At 31.0% G+C, this 16,329-nt stretch overlaps 1 protein-coding gene across 1 annotated transcript in view; it reads left to right on the top strand.

Moving 5' to 3' along the window:
• CCT1 (chaperonin containing TCP1 subunit 1) overlaps window positions 1-16,329 on the top strand; it is a 57,079-nt gene that overhangs the window by 23,849 nt on the left and 16,901 nt on the right. Inside the window, exons 7-8 of the mRNA XM_075353948.1 lie at window positions 6,585-6,667; window positions 12,559-12,699. Coding sequence (XP_075210063.1) covers window positions 6,585-6,667; window positions 12,559-12,699 — 224 coding nt within the window. The remainder of the gene's footprint in view (window positions 1-6,584; window positions 6,668-12,558; window positions 12,700-16,329) is intronic.

The following is a 16,329-nucleotide window of genomic DNA, read 5'->3' as shown; positions in this document are numbered from 1 at the left end:
AAGTCCTCACAATTTGTCATTAAAGCTAAATCAAAACCTTTTAATTTCCATATTTATCTGTATCGATATGTTTCTTAGATTGGGAGATGTGCAGCATTAAAGATAAAAGTAGCATTGTTTCTTTAAATTGGAGTATTTAGGTTCAAAAAAATCGTAGAGATATGAAATAAGAAATTAAGCTAAAGTCTTAAGCTTTTAAACGATTTTAATGCAGTTTACTGAAAAATTTTTGTTTTCCCCACGTGCTCAATCAAGACATTAAGAAAAACTGCAAATTTTTAAAACTTTTTTCTCACTGATTTTTTTTTTAATTTGTTGATTTTTGAAATCTGAAGTATACTGTCAAAAAGTAGAGTATTCAAGCTTTATTATTTATTTTTTTACTTGTCTCTAAGCCTGTTGGTTGCAAAGTTAAAGTAGTTTGAGTACAATAATTTTTTCCGTAAAATGTAGGTGTCCCTTTAATTTTATGTACTAGTGTGTAGTAGGTATTAAATTTTAGTTTGAAATATCAGGAAAACGTAATTTTTTTTTTTAATTAGTCATTGCCTTCTCAGACTGTTTGAATGCTCCCAATTTTCTGTGGGCCTTCTACCGCTCCCTTGAAGGCCCCCAGTGCCCACAAGGGAGTGTTATCACCCACTTTGAGAACGAATGTGTTAGAGTATTTTAATGTACTCTTTTTATGAGATGGTTGTTCATTATTTTTGTTAAATTCCCCTTCCCACCCCAAGTAACGTTGCAATTTGTTTGACTGGTAAACAATAAGCAACTCCCCCCCCCCCCCCTTGGCCCGATGAGATGAGGATATGGCACATAAATGAGGTGTAGTCTTGTACAGACTCAGGTCGACCATTCCTGAGATGTGCGGTTAATTGAACCCCAATCACAAAAGTACACTGGTATCCGCTGTCTAGTATTCAAATCTGTATAAACGTGACTATATTATTTTTTAAATTGGCAAACCATGTTTCATAAACACAAAGCAAAAAAAAAATTCACTAATAAAAAACACGGTAGAAATGCGCAAAAAAAAATCTGCAATTAAATTATTGTAATTTTTATACTGTTACATAATTTTTTTGCTGTTACAGGCATAAAAAATATCCAATCGTAACTGTTTTTTTGTCAGAATTTGTTAAATCTCTTTAATATACTGTAATTTTTTGAAAAAATTATGAAGGGAGGCAATCAGATACCAACATATTTTCGCGGAGAGCTAATCAACCGCGGATCATTGTGATGGGAAAACTTTAATCAGTAATCTCTTTAGAATGTTACTTATTAGTCATGAGTTTTAAGAAATAGGAAAAGAAGACCAGAAAGGAGAAAGAAATAGTCAAATTATGATTCAAAACATGAAACAAATGCTAGAAAAAATTATTTTAGTTTGGTCAAAAAAGATTTTTAAAAAGGGAAAAAATTAAGTTAGTGTTAGTGAAAAGAAGTTTTAGAGACTAATAAATGTAGCAGTTGATATCGTTTAATACTGCTTCAGATTGATCTGTCAACGCAAAGATTTATAAAAACTATTTATATAAAAATGTATACTCACAAATATGCATAAAACATTAGAACAAATCATTTAAATGTTCAAAATGAGAGTTACAAAAATTGTTCTTCTAAAAAAAAAAATATATTATCAGTCAGCTTATATGTTTTGTATATTTCTAGTATTGTTAGGTGTAAGAATTTGTAATTTTGCTAACCAACAATTTTTTTTTAAACAATTTGATACATGTAAACAAATTTTTTAAATGTATAAGTTTTTAGAAAAAGGTAATTTTTTTTAATAATTTCAGAAAAACTTGTATAGTTATGTTTGTTTTGTTATGTTGTTAATGAATAAGAAATTTCATATAAAAAAGGTTTGGAAAATTTGTGTGTATAAAATTTTGTTTGGGAGTTTTGAGGGTTGACGTGTGTATAACCCCTGGAAGTATTAAAAAGATTCTGCTTGTAATTAATTGTCCAGTGGATGATGTTAACTGACATGACACAATTTTTGCACTGTTTTTAACATATTTTTTGCAATGGACTGTAAAATTATTTCTTGCTGTTTTTATTGTTGCTGATCAACAATCGTTGCGGCTCAGCTGGTCACAGACACGTTATAAACACACAGAACAGGAACAGGAAACTCATTGCCACAAAGCAATTCACATTTTCATCCATCCAGTTAATTGTTTAATTAATTTTTAGGTAATCTTTCAGTCATAGATTCAGTAATTAAGGTCGATCAGTTAGTTTAGCATGCTACAAGTTGATATACTCAGCTTCCTATCAAAAGTTAATTTAGTGTTTGAATATACATGTATAGCTATAAGTTATTCAGCCATTCCCGAATGGCTGCCTACAGCAATTCCACTATCTGCAGTGACAGTGCTGTATTGACAGCACAGCATATTAAAGATTTTAATAATATACCGTTTTAAATTTTAAAAATATATTTTATTGACTGAACAAATATTTGTCCTAAAACATTTAATGTATCATGTATGATGTATTTTAATATGTAACTGTAAAAAAGAAAAAAAATTAAATATTAAAAATGACTGAAGATAGGCTTAGGCTCAAAAGTGCTTTGAAAATTAAGTAAAAGTAAGGTAAGTGTTCTTTAATTCTGTACCTTGTGGAATGACTGAATAAGTATATATTATACAGAGTGATTTTTTAGTCCTGTTACCCAATTTTAAATGTAATTTAACAAGGGAAATTTAGGTGGAATAAAAAATGTATTTGTTACTTACAAAAGAGATTTAATAAAAAGCTATTACTTACATAATTGTTAAAGAATATACTCAAAATGCCCACCCCTTGCGGTTATACACGCACGGATTCTTTTCAGCATATTAGCAGAAACCTTTTTAAGAGTCGCATTTCCAATGCGACTCTTGTCGCATTTCCAAATGTTCGTGATTAAGTCTGTAATATTGACTTTATGTTCATCAATAATGTGAGGATTGTTTTTGAAGACCTCGGGCTTAATATAGCCACACAAAATGTATGAGATGTGAGGTCTGGGGACCTTTGAGGCCATAAGCCCTTGCTTATTATTCGATCATCAAAGAACTCTTGCAGAAAATCCATGGTTTCTTGAGACGTGTGGCATGTAGCGCCGTATTGCTGAAACCAACAATACCATTCTTGAGGTTCCAGGAGGGATGCAAATTGGCGCACAATAGTGCTGCATACTTCACCATTTACTGTCTGTTCGAAGAATACAGGTCTGACTATACGATGACGAGATATCACACACCAATTTTTTCAGGATGCAAAGATTTGTCTTGTAAAGCGTTAGGATTTTCAACCGCCCAAATTTGACAGTTCTGACTGTTCACATAACCATCAAGATTGATCTTAGCTTCATCACTAAAGAACACTGTGTTTAAAAATTTGATTCCATTGTCATTTACGAGAGACCTAAACCAACGGCAATATTGCAATCGCTTGTTTAAATCTGGAGGCTAAAGCTCTTGGACTAATCGTACACGATACGAATAAAATTTCAATTTTTTAGCAGCTTTCTGAACACTTGAATATGGCAAACTGACTTGCGTGGAAAGTTTTTGTAAGTTTTTTCGTGGAGAATTGAACGATCTTGTTTTCACATTCTCTAAAACGTCATCTGTCAAGCGAGTCAGTCGACTGCTACGTTTTCTTTCGCAAACACTACCTGTTTCTCGAAATCGGTTTGCTAGCCTAGAAATTGACGTTTTTTCTGGCAGAGGAACACCAACAAATTTAATTTGAAATGATTCTTTTACACTCGCGTACGATTTCGTAGCAAAATATTGTTCAAGAATGAAAACTCGTTGTTCTATGGTAAAAGACATTCTGTTCGTAACACGACTGGAAACGGCACAAAAGTTTACACAGCTCAAGGCGAATCAACTCACACTGCCTTATCTATACCGGTTTAGTAGTGCTACCAACTTTGTGTCACAAAACAAAATTTCCCTTTTTAGTAGAAAAAACCAGACATTAACAATTGGGTAACAGGACTAAAAAATCGCCCTGTATAATTAAGTTAGAATTTATGTACAGAGGAAATATGGACTGCAAAAAATTTAATTTAAATTTGTGTATATATATATATATATATTTAAAGAACTTGATCAACTTAAGTACAGAATAAATAAAGTAGGATGACACTTACCTTATTTTATCATATATACAAACACATTTTCATGTACTTCTCGCATCCTCGGTTGTAATTCATTCTTAAAGTTGTTCACGTTAAAAAAAAAAAAAAAAAAATGGATTACGACTGGAGGATGCGAAAATGTTTTTGTATGTTTGATAAAATAAGGTAAGTGTCATACTACTTTATTTCTGTACTTAGGTTGATCAAGATCTTTAAATTTACGTACTACTACAGCGGAATATGGGTCTAATTAACTTTAGTAAAATATATATATATATATATATGTGTGTGTGTGTGTGTGTATGTATGCATTTCTAAATTCGACCTTTTCAAGACCCACATCACCTTTGTACTAATATTGTATATATAAAATATACTCAACTTGATTCACCAATTACAGAATTGAATAAAATAAAATGACAGTCACCTTATTTTTCCATACAATCTACAAAAGCGCTTTTGTAGCAGCCTGCATCTTCAGTTGTAGATTTTTTCTAGTTAATATTTAGTGTTAAATCACATATTAAACTCAAAATTAAAAATTATAGTACAATAAATTAAAATATAAAATTTAAAAATTACATATAAAAATATGACCTCAAGTATTATAAAATACTTGTGACAATATACTATGTGTTTAGCCAGCCATTACTATAATAATCAATATTGGCTGGCCAAACATGTAGTATATTACATTTTATTTTTTAAATTAATTTTATAATACTTGATGTCGTATTTTTATACGTAATTTTTTATTTTAATATACCAGGTATGTAAATATGAAACCAGAATTTCCCCATAGATGGCCTTAGCTTGTAATGTAGTTACCGTCAAACCGCATCATTGGCACCATTTTCTTTCTTTGACAGCTAACAGAGATTTTCAACTCACAACAATACAAGTTTCATACAACAGCATAGTTTTAATCAGCGTTGAGCATGTCTACAAACTACGATTTGCAGACAGCATTAACTTTCTCTTACCATTTAAAGAAAACTGCTGCAGAATCGCATCGAATGCTTGTTGAAGCTTACGGTGAGCATGCTCTTTGTAAATCGCAGTGCTTTGAGTGGTTTAAAAAATTCAAAAGTGGTGATTTTGATGTGAGAAACGAAGAACTTAGAAGATCACTGAAAAAGTTTGAAGACAGGGAATTGGAAACATTGTTGGATGAGGATGATGCTGAAATGCAATAACTCGCGGATCAATTAAATGTAACACGAGAAGCCATCTCCATACGTTTGAAAGCCATGAAAAAGATACAGAAGGTGGAAAAATGGGTTCCACAGGAACTGAATGAAAGACAGCAAGAAAATAAAAAAACCACTTGCGAAATGCTGCTTGCCAGGTACAAAAGAAAGTCATTTTTTCTCCATTGAATTGTGTCAGGTGATGAAAGTGGATATATTCGAGAATCCTAATAGTAAAAGATCATACCTTTAGGTGAACCATAGACATTGATTTCAAGGCAAAATCACTATGGAAAGAAGACAATGCTCTGTGTTTGGAGGGATCAGGGGGGTGTGATCTATTATGAGCTGCTAAAACCTGGCGAAACCATTAATACTGAACGCTACTGACAACAAATGATCGATTTGTATCAAGCATTGCGTGAAAGACTACCATAATATCCACAAAGGCAACACAAAGTGATTTTGCTTCATGATAATGCACCATCACACAGCAAAACCGGTCAATGAAACAATTGAGGTCTTCAGTTTGAGAAATACTTTTGCTTGCGGCTTACTCATCGGACTTGGCTCTGTCCGACTACTATTTATTTGCATTGATGGAAGACGTACTTGCTGAGCAGCACTTCTTCTTATGAAAATCGCTCGATGACTGGTTTGCCTCAAAAGAGCAACAGTTTTTTTGGCACGGCATTCATAAATTATCAGAGAGAAGGGAAAAATATATAGCTAGCAGACAATATTTCAAATAAAATATTTTTTATCATTTTCCTACAATAAACATGTATTTTCTATACAAAAATTCCGGTTTCATATTTACACATCTGGTATATATGTATATTATTTATTCATATACCTTACTTGGGTCCTTGCGTGTATACAAAGTCAATAATGCTTTCTCCCTATTCTAGAGTAGAAAAATTGTTATGAAAGCAATCTATCCCTAAATCAAATCTAAGCTGATTTAAAAAATTCCTTTTTTAGTGAACTTTGAGACAATCATTCATATATTATACTCTGGTATATTTCTCTTGTATTACACGTTATTTATGTTTAGTACTACATTAGTGTTTCTTAAAAACATTATTTTTTCTTAAAATAAATCTTATGAAATAGTTCAGTTATATTGTATAAAAATTTAAAAATTGTTAGCAGTTATGAAAGATGTTAAGGATTTTCATATGAAATAATTTACTTTTGTGAAAAATTATCACCAACTTCTTATTTTTATGTGTTTTTTGTTTTAGCTATGCCGAAAAAGATTCTTAATGCTAAAATTGCTTGTTTAGACTTTTCTTTACAAAAAACAAAAATGAAACTTGGAGTTCAGGTAAATATTTTATTACATTACCATTTGTTTATTTATACTATCAAGTCAGTAAATGCAGATGACATTCTCCTTGAATAAATTTCGTGATGCAGTAAAACTTATTTTTAATTTTGATGATTGTCAGTAAATAAAATGATTTTTCTTTATCCACAAAAAAAATGAGCAGTTTGGCTTTTAATAGTTACCTATATGTTGTTACTGTATATTCATATTTCTTCTACATAATCCAGAATTGGATAATTGTACTTAACTCATTTGGTGGAATGTTCAGCTAGACAGTGATGTCTGGTGGCTGATTGAAACATCACAACCATATATTCCTACTTCATTGGAACACTTCAGTCCCAAATTTCTTATGATACAAAGAGTAGCCCTCTTGTTTTAGATTTAGAAGACCCAATTACAATATCTGCTAAAAGGACTATACAGATTTTTGTAGATCTGGAGTTAGATACATTTTAAAAAGAATTGGGTATAGGACTGCTACTTAGGAAGATGCAGTAAATTTGTTTACATGTAGATAGACTTTCTTACTATCTGGTAAATGAATTGTAATATCCACTTGAATATATTTCCCTTAATACTCATGACTGATATTTTTCTTTTAAGTTTTTATAGTCAATAAAAACAGCAGTCGTGCCACTTTTGGTTTATTAAAATTTTGTATAATGTTTTGAGAAAGTCTTTTAATTTGTTCTCTTGTGGATTGGTGTACTTTTAAATCTAGCTTGCTTATAAGTTCTAGGATTCTAGTTACCAAGTTTTCATTGAAAAGGTTAAATTTGTTAGATAGATTGGAATTACTCTTTTGGAGGAAGTAGAGTAATAGCTCTAAATTAACCTTGTCTGCTGGGATGCCTTTTTTTTTATAAAACTGGAATAATAACACCGACCAACAATGATTTTTTTTTTTAAATGATAGTGAATAACTGATTCTTATAGTAATTTTTTTCATGCCGATTTCAAATAGGAAATCAGAATTCTTCTATCAGGATTAGTTTTTTTTGTAACTACCATTCTTATTTTCAGGTAACATCATACATGAACTCCATAAGCATAGCATTTTGTGAATATAAATAAGTTCACAAATATTCCCTCCGCTATGTGGCAGTGCTACATAGCCAAGAGCTTCCAATTCTAGTACCACCAGGTAGATGGAACTTAGGCAAAGATGAAAATGTAGAATCTTATGCTGACATATCGGGAGATGAAGAAAAAGATCCAAAGTTTTTAGAAAATAGATTACTGAACCCGATTTAATTAATCAGTCAGAATTAAATGATCTGGTTCGTGATCTAAATTTATCAAAGAATTAATCTGAAATACTGGTATCAAGACTGAAAGGATGGCATTTTTTACAACCAAATGTTAAAATAAGTGCTTTCCGTGACGGTCAGAATTTGAACATTTCTTCTCTCAGTACGAAAACTTAGTGTACTGTAATGATGTGGACTCTTTATTGGAAGCTTTGGGTCATATGCACATACTGACGAACTGTGACTTTATTGACTCGCCAAAGCTTAATTTGAAAGCTGGTCTACTTTACATCAGAAATAAATACCCATCAAATACCATTAGCGTACACTGTTCACATGAAGGAGTCTTATGAAAACATTGAACTTGTATAGAGCAGGATTCAGAATGGAAAATATTTGTGGAGATCTGAAAGTAATAGTAGATATGCTAAGTTCTGTTGGTTTTTGTGTGAGTGGGACGGCAGGGATAGGAAAAATCATTACATAAAATAGCAGTGGCCAAAGAGAGAGGTACTGACTATAGGAGAGAAGAATGTTGTTAGTTAGGCATTAGTAAAACCAGGAAAAGTTTTATCTTCTGGCACTACACATTAAGCTAGGTTTATTCAAGAATTTTGTTAAAGCAGTAGATCGTAATGGTGCAGGGTTTCAATTTCTAAAAAACAAATTTCCTAATATAAGCGATGCTAAAATAAAGGAAGGTATATTTGTTAGACCACAAATAAGAAAACTAATGAGTAATGCGGCATTTGAAGAATGTTTGAATGACTTGGAGGTTGCTGCATGCATGGAAATCATTTCAAAATGTGGTAAACAACTTCCTTGGAAACCATAAGGCCACTAACTATAGGTAACTTGTGAGTGAATTCCTTCAAAACTACAAAGAACTTGGGTAAAACATGTCACTCAAAATCCATTTCTTATATTCACATTTGGATTTTTCCCCTAACAATTTTGGTGCCATCGGTGATTAACATGGAAAACGCTTTCACCAGTAGATACCTACAATGGAAACACAATACCAGGGAAAATGGAACCCAAAAATATTAGCTGATTACTGTTGGAATCTAAAGAGGGATTTACCTACAGCAGGAAATCCAAAAGAAATAGATTTTAGGTGAGTACAAAATGCATGTAATGTCATATTACGTTCACCATACATTTTTCTGTTTCCAAAGAAATTTCAATTACAAAAAAACTTAGCTCAATAGAAAAAATTACTAACATATATATGAAATCAACATAAAAAATACTACAAGAATCAGCCATTCACTCTTCATTTAACAAACAAAAAATTCAATTTTGTTTATCAGTGTAATTTCTGTTCTACAGTAGGCTGGAATATTTGAATCAAAGATTTATTGAAAAGAACAAAAGACTACATTGGAGACAAAAGACTGTGTTTGGAAAGATTGCATTTTGAAATATCATTCAAGTGGGTGTCAATTCTCTTTTAAAAGGATACTTTACCACTTTTGGACCTTTTGACTTTAAGTTTTTTTTAAAAAATGAAGCTGTATTTATCTTTCAACCTTTTTAGAAGCATGTGGTTGTACTATGCTTATTTGATATACAATGAATTAAAACTATTGTCTTGCATGTTTTTCAGAGTATTTTTGCCATTATGATTTATTAGTCCTTAGAAAGTAAGAAGGAAGTTTGGTCATTCTTTCTGTTGACCAATCTCTACAATATTATTGCGTACTTCCTTTTTCATAATTTTTTATAGCACACCTTTGTCTTTCAATTGAAGATATTAGTTGGTGTTTTTGACCTTTCAGCTTTATTCCTTGATGTATTTTTATTTTTCGTGTTTTGATAAGTGAAATCAGGTTGGTTTGTATATAGGAACCTTTCCATTAGGAATCCCATGACAGGCAGACAATAAAATTACATTACAAGCTATAAAGTGAGAACAAAACATTTCCACAAGTTGTGAAGTTGAATGCAACAGCAGAAAAAAAGCAAACCTTCAGAATGCTTCCACTTTGCGTTCTTGAAAGTTTCATGATGTTTAGATCACGGTGTTTGATGTATGTTAAGTTTTAGGAAATAATAATTCTAGCCGTTATGATTTATGTTTTGAGCCAGGATCATTGGTTACAATTTTGGTGTTTATTTTAAGTTCAATATAGTTATTAGCATGTTAGAGACTTTTTTATGGAATGATGTATAAATTATCAGCTTGAAGGTTGATTTGATGGTGCTTTCCATCTTCTGTGTACATAGCTTGTTTGGGCAGGATTGATAAAATATACAAAGCCAAGGATAATGAGATAGTATGTTGTTTTTAGCTCTTGAAAGCTTGCCAGACCAGATAATGTTAAATAGTTGCAAGTGTCTGTCAAAGCATCTCATACTATGATCATCGTTAGCACTAATAAAATTTTATTTAGCTATTAAAAGTTGTTAGTGTAAGTATGTTTCAGTTCACAAATCAGCAGCTTTAATAAATGTACAAAAAAGAATGTCAGGGTTTTAATATCCCTTATTTTTGACTTATACTAATAAATCTGAAGTAAAGTAAAAGAGTAATTTACGGATTGTACTAAAAGTATTTGATGTGACTGGTTATTCCAGAGTAATGGAAGCAACAGTTGCTTTAATCCTGTATCTCAAATCTGTTACATAAGTAAGCAGCTGAGGCACATATAAAAGATTCTTTATAAAACTCCCAAAAGAAAAAAATTAAATGGTCAAAGGAAAACTTTGATGCCACCGCAAACAAGCTCTGTTATTGAGTCATTGCTGACCGATCCAGAGGTTGGGGAAAACATTCAATCAATCCTTTACAGAGTTATGTCTGTGAACCACCATGTTATTTGGCACCACCTTGTTGCCAAATATAATTCTCTGGTCCATCCTGCAGTTGAAAGAGCCATGTATGCATTGCATCCAAATTAAGCAACTATTTGTTGCATTTGCTTCAGAAAAAAAGAACAGCCCATAAATTTGTCGGTATATCACACAAAAAACTTTAATTTTGGAGGGTCCCTTCCACATTGTAAAATTCATGGGACTTTCTGAACCCCAGATATAGATAGACATTGGGTGTTAACTTTTTACAGAAATGACATTTTTCACTCGTCACTAAATACAACACGATCAAGAAAGTTGTTGAACATCTTCAAGCTGCAATATTGGCTTACACAGCATAGTTTAATTTTCATAGCCTGCTACAGCTATAAACAGTAATAGGCGCATTTATTGCTGGCATTGGTAGATTTTGGCCGCTATAGTTTTGGTTTTCCTTTCAGATTTTTAGGATACGCAGGAAAGACTTCTTGACACTTTCAACATTTTCTTCTGATATTCTTGGTTTTGCTATACTCTTCTCTTTATGCAGACATCTGGTTGTTTCAAACTGATTATTCTGCTATCGACAATTTTTTTGGTCACTTGGAAGATCACAATTTTCTGGAGTAATACCATTTCAGCAGCAAATGATGCATTTGAATCCTCGATTTCATTTACAGAAAATGATAACACAATTACTTCTTTTTGTTATAAAGATGATGTTTCTAAGGCAGAGATTATGTGGGTTCTCAATGTTTACAAAAACGTTATCCTTAAGTTCATGTGAAGATATCCGTGCAACTTTTAAAATTATATTTCCTGATATTTGTATAGCGTCAAAATTCCAGCTTGGAGCTACTAAATGCTCTTATGTCATTAAATGACCTTGCACCATATGTTGATGGTATTCTGCAAATGCATAACGTTTGGTTTCAGTATAAAATAAGGTGTTTTGTTCTAGTTTTCTTATCTGTATTACTTTTAGTCACTGAAATTTTAGTTTTCCTTTGGGTTGTAATTATACATTTATTGTTTGTTAAATTGAAATCTGTGTTTGTTAGCATTTTCATACAAACCAAGTTATTAAATATTGTTTTTGTTTATTTCGCAAAATAGTGTTGGCTAGTATTTGTGAAAAATACTAGCCAATAAAAAGTTATCTTAGGTGCGAGCCAGTTATTTATTTTATTTCTTATCTGTGTCACGTTTAGTTACCATGATGTTAATTTTTATGCAGGAAATTTTTTATTTTTTTATTTTGGAAAGTAATTTAATCACAAAAAATAGCTTAATTTTAAATCGTATAGTGTAATAATATATAATAAAAAAAAAGGCATGAGTTAGGCTGCAAAAAATAAAATATCTGTATTTTTTTGGAGTAAATGGCAGTAGCATAACATGAAAGTTGGAAATTTTTACTAAATTTGTCAGGAAAAATGAATCTTAAAATTCAGTGGGAACACTATTATATTGGCAATCTAAAGAAATGATTTACAACTAATTTTTTTCATAAATTGTTTGTGTAAGAAAAGTCTTTTTTCTTCCTCCAGCCAGTTTTTCAGCTACTTCTGGGCCATGTGTGCGTGTGCTTAGCAAATGCAATTACTGCCAGTAAACTGGTAGCACATAGCTGTAGACATAGTACAATGTAAATGTATCAGTAAAAATGTAATTTAGAACAGACTCTGGTTGACTATTCGTGAAAATAATTTTGGCAAAACCACATCCAGATATTCCGGTTATTGCAGAGCTGTAAACTTCTAAGGAATGCATTTTAATGTTTTATAGTGAACTCATTTCTGTGTTGAAGTCCGCCTACTTAAGATTTTTTTTTTTCAGGTACTTGTAACTGATCCAGAAAAATTAAATGCTATTTGGCAGAGAGAAGCTGATATTACTAAGGAAAGAGTTCAGAGTATATTGGCAGCAGGTACTAACGTTGTTCTATGTACTGGTGGAATTGATGATTTATGCCTAAAGGTGAGTAGATAAACTTGATGTTTATCGGTGAATTAATTAATATTCTATTCATTAATCTGTTTATTGAAAAACTGTGATTGTTGAAACTCTCCTGTTTTAACCACTTAAATAAAGACTTTGTATCATCTGTAAAGTGAAATCTGCATTGTTCGAGATACTGTTATTCAACTTCCTGTTTTGGATTGACCTCTTCAGCTTCCAATATTTATGGTAATAATTTTGAAGATTTGGGAATTATGTTTATAGTACGTAGTTAGTAAAGCATTTTGATTTGAGTTGACTGGTCACTTTGTTATAGTATTTTTTCCCTGTATTGTGCATTAATGTTTATCCCTACAAATTTTGATGTCATGAATAACATTAAATAAATACTTATGGATTCTATCTCTCTATAAATATATTTACATAGAATTTAGTTTAATTGGAAGATAAATAAAAAAAATTACTGCTCTGTGTTAGCAGATTTACAAGGATATTGAGTTATGGCACATGTAAAAATGTTTACTAATACAATTTATTTACTCTAAAATAAGTTAATTACAAATCGCACATCAATCCTGATTTTACTATGTACTCTGCAGTAGCAAATTCAAATTAATACAAAGTTAACTACAGATTATATCAGTGAGATAATTACAAAATCATTAATTAATTTTATGTAAGAATTATTTACTTTTACTGTTTACAAAAGGAAATTACTTACACTTTTTATTGGTAAATAATGTCACCTTGTCTCCTGTTCACAAAGAACTCACCGAACAGAGCAGCTTCTTGGATTTAACCCCAGACAAAAGAACTATTCCAAAACAGAATATTTTAGTGATGCATTGTTTGTTCATATACTCAACTGTTCCACTCCCTTCTTTAGAATCTTCCTCCACATTGCACTCAACATTTATCACAACTGTACAGATGTTTGCTGGTCCTTGGCAGTGAGGAACAGTGGAGGTATTATTGTACCTCCTGGCCTAGTATTTATACCTTTGACTTGTAGTAACAGTAGCCGATACACCCTTTTGTTCGTTGGGCAGATGGTTTCTAAATCTTCTACTATTCCAGAAATTCTTATAGAAAGAATTTTTTTGTTACTGTTTCTTCTGGATTTTTCTTTTTTAATCTGGTAGTTGATTTATGTTCTTAATCAACTTTATGTTCTTCCTTATTTTGGCACTTTTTCTACAATATGTAAAAAAGGATACAAAAACATTATTTGATTATTTCCATTTGAAAAAAGAGAGTGTAGATGTGTGAAAAAATTATTACATTTAATTATTCTAATAGAAATAGATTAGTTAATGTCTACAGTAATGATAATTTTAGTGTGTTTTTTAGACTGGTAAATGGATAGCAGAGCATTTGAATGTAAAGAAAAATGTAATGAATGTAAATAGATGTATACCAGTAAAACTAACAGATTCTTAGGTGATTTTCAGAACATATAAGAGCATACATAAATAAAAGAAAGAATCTTTCAAATGTTGCTAGCATTATCTCATTACTCATACAATTAAAAACACTGTATTCAATATATACAATAAAAACTATAAGAAACAATATTTAGAAATAAATAATAAACATGAATCGTAAGAAAATTATTATATTTGCATATATAAACAAAAATAGACACAAATTATAAACAAATTTAAAAAAAATAATAATTAAATATACAAATGAACAGGTAATTTTTGAAAATAATGAATTGTTTAAATTGTCACACCTTCTTGATAGTGTTTTACCTATGAGTAATTTTAACTCAGTTGATCATGACAGCTATCATTGTTTTAAGTTAGGACAAAGATATTGCCTGAGATATTAAGTAACAAAAAGAAAATGAAAACAAAAGATGTTTAACATATATTTATACATTTTTAACATTATTATTATAAATTATTTTATTCTATATAAATACCTGATGATGAATCGAAGGATTGAAAAAGTATTTAAAAAGAAAACCGGATAGGGCACTGGTTAGAGAGTGTGGAATCTTGACAACTGAATCGGAAGGGTCAGTAGAAGGAGAAAGAGGCCAAGGAAGAAGAGTGAATTTAATAGACAAGTGGAACTGGAAGGTCATATCATCATCTGATGATGATTATTGATTATTGTTTAACGAGTAAATTAATGTCATTTATGTGTCCACTACATTTACAGTCATTGATATGAACATCATAATTTTGTATGATGATGGTGGTTTCAGCTGTTGGGAAAATAATCTCGCTTCTGATATTATATATAACTTCTGATATTATATTTTAAGTCTGGCGTGTTTTCTGGTTTGAACAGTGTCACGGTGTGGCAGCTAATTCATTTTACTATTTGTGGAATTAAACATCCGGAGAATTTTGTGCATATAATGTTATGTTCACTCATCTTGTATGCTTGTAGCACCATAATGTTGAAATAAATATCAGAAATGTTTATTCCATTAAGTTAAAGCCACAAAAAATCTGTAATTATTGCATTATATTGCTCTACATTCACCGTAAAAGTATTGCCGTGATCACCAAAGAAGTATGAGCAGATGATTTCTTCAGAGCATAAACCATGTATTTGTGTATGAAGTGATTGTGAATATTTGGAGAATTTTTCCCCCTTAAATGCTATAGTTTTATTTGTTACACTTTTATTTAATGTGTAATTAACCTTCAGTGTTGAAGGTTCTGTTATACAAGCAACAAAAGTTCTATGTTGCAAAAATCCCTTACTTTCAGTTCTTGTACTAATTAAACCTTATAAGCACACAAATCTCTATGTAAAAATGTCTATAAATTGGTTTGACCGATCCTTAATTTTTGACAATGTTGTTGGGGCATTTGCCATACTTTCATGTAGAACAGCAATGTTCTCAGCAGAACGTGAATTTTTTTTTGTTTTTCTGAAATGGTTTATTGTGAACAGATCCGGTTGCTTCAGATTTTTTCACTATATTTGTGTATGCTTACTTAGTAGGATGATTAAATGCATAGAAAAAAATCACAGAATTTGCAATTGATATTTTCTGATGGTGTACAGTTAACCAATTTCCTGTAAAATGTTTAGAGGCAAATAGCCCCTTTCTTTTTTTTGTCTTTTCTGAACTCAGTCATTTCTTGTACTGATCAGATGATTCCATTACATAAATATGTCATTTTAGTTTTATATTTTGGCGATTTTATTCAGTGATTAAAAATAATAAGCCTAAATGTTTTTGCTTTCTTTCATCAGTTATTATTTTCAGACCGGGTTAACTGATTTTTATGAAATTTTATACAATGACTTCTGAGATCTTTGATGTAATTAAGTTTCTACTACAATCGAACATTAAGTTCAACATGAACTTTGGGAGGGGGAAATATAATAATCATTGGCTCTATAACAGGAAAGGGAGAGAAAAGGGAGGTATGCTACAAAAGTTAATTTTTTATAAAGTGTAGAACCGATGAGATCAGAATGGTTTGGCAAAGTGTTACGTTGAGTACTGGATTATATATACATGCCGATTAAAGAAACAGCAGCCGGTAAGAAACTGAATACTGATTCATCTTTTTTAATTCTCCTTGTGCTAGTGTTATTTATTAATTAAGTCGAATTGTATAAAGCTAATTATATAAAGAGCGGCTTATTTTCAGTATAATATTAATCGAATGATGT

This window comes from Lycorma delicatula, chromosome 1 (assembly GCF_047948215.1).
Source record: "Lycorma delicatula isolate Av1 chromosome 1, ASM4794821v1, whole genome shotgun sequence".
Lineage (NCBI taxonomy): Eukaryota > Metazoa > Arthropoda > Insecta > Hemiptera > Fulgoridae > Lycorma > Lycorma delicatula.
The sequence above is the reverse complement of the archived record's forward strand: the minus strand, read 5'-3'. Positions and strand labels throughout refer to the sequence as shown.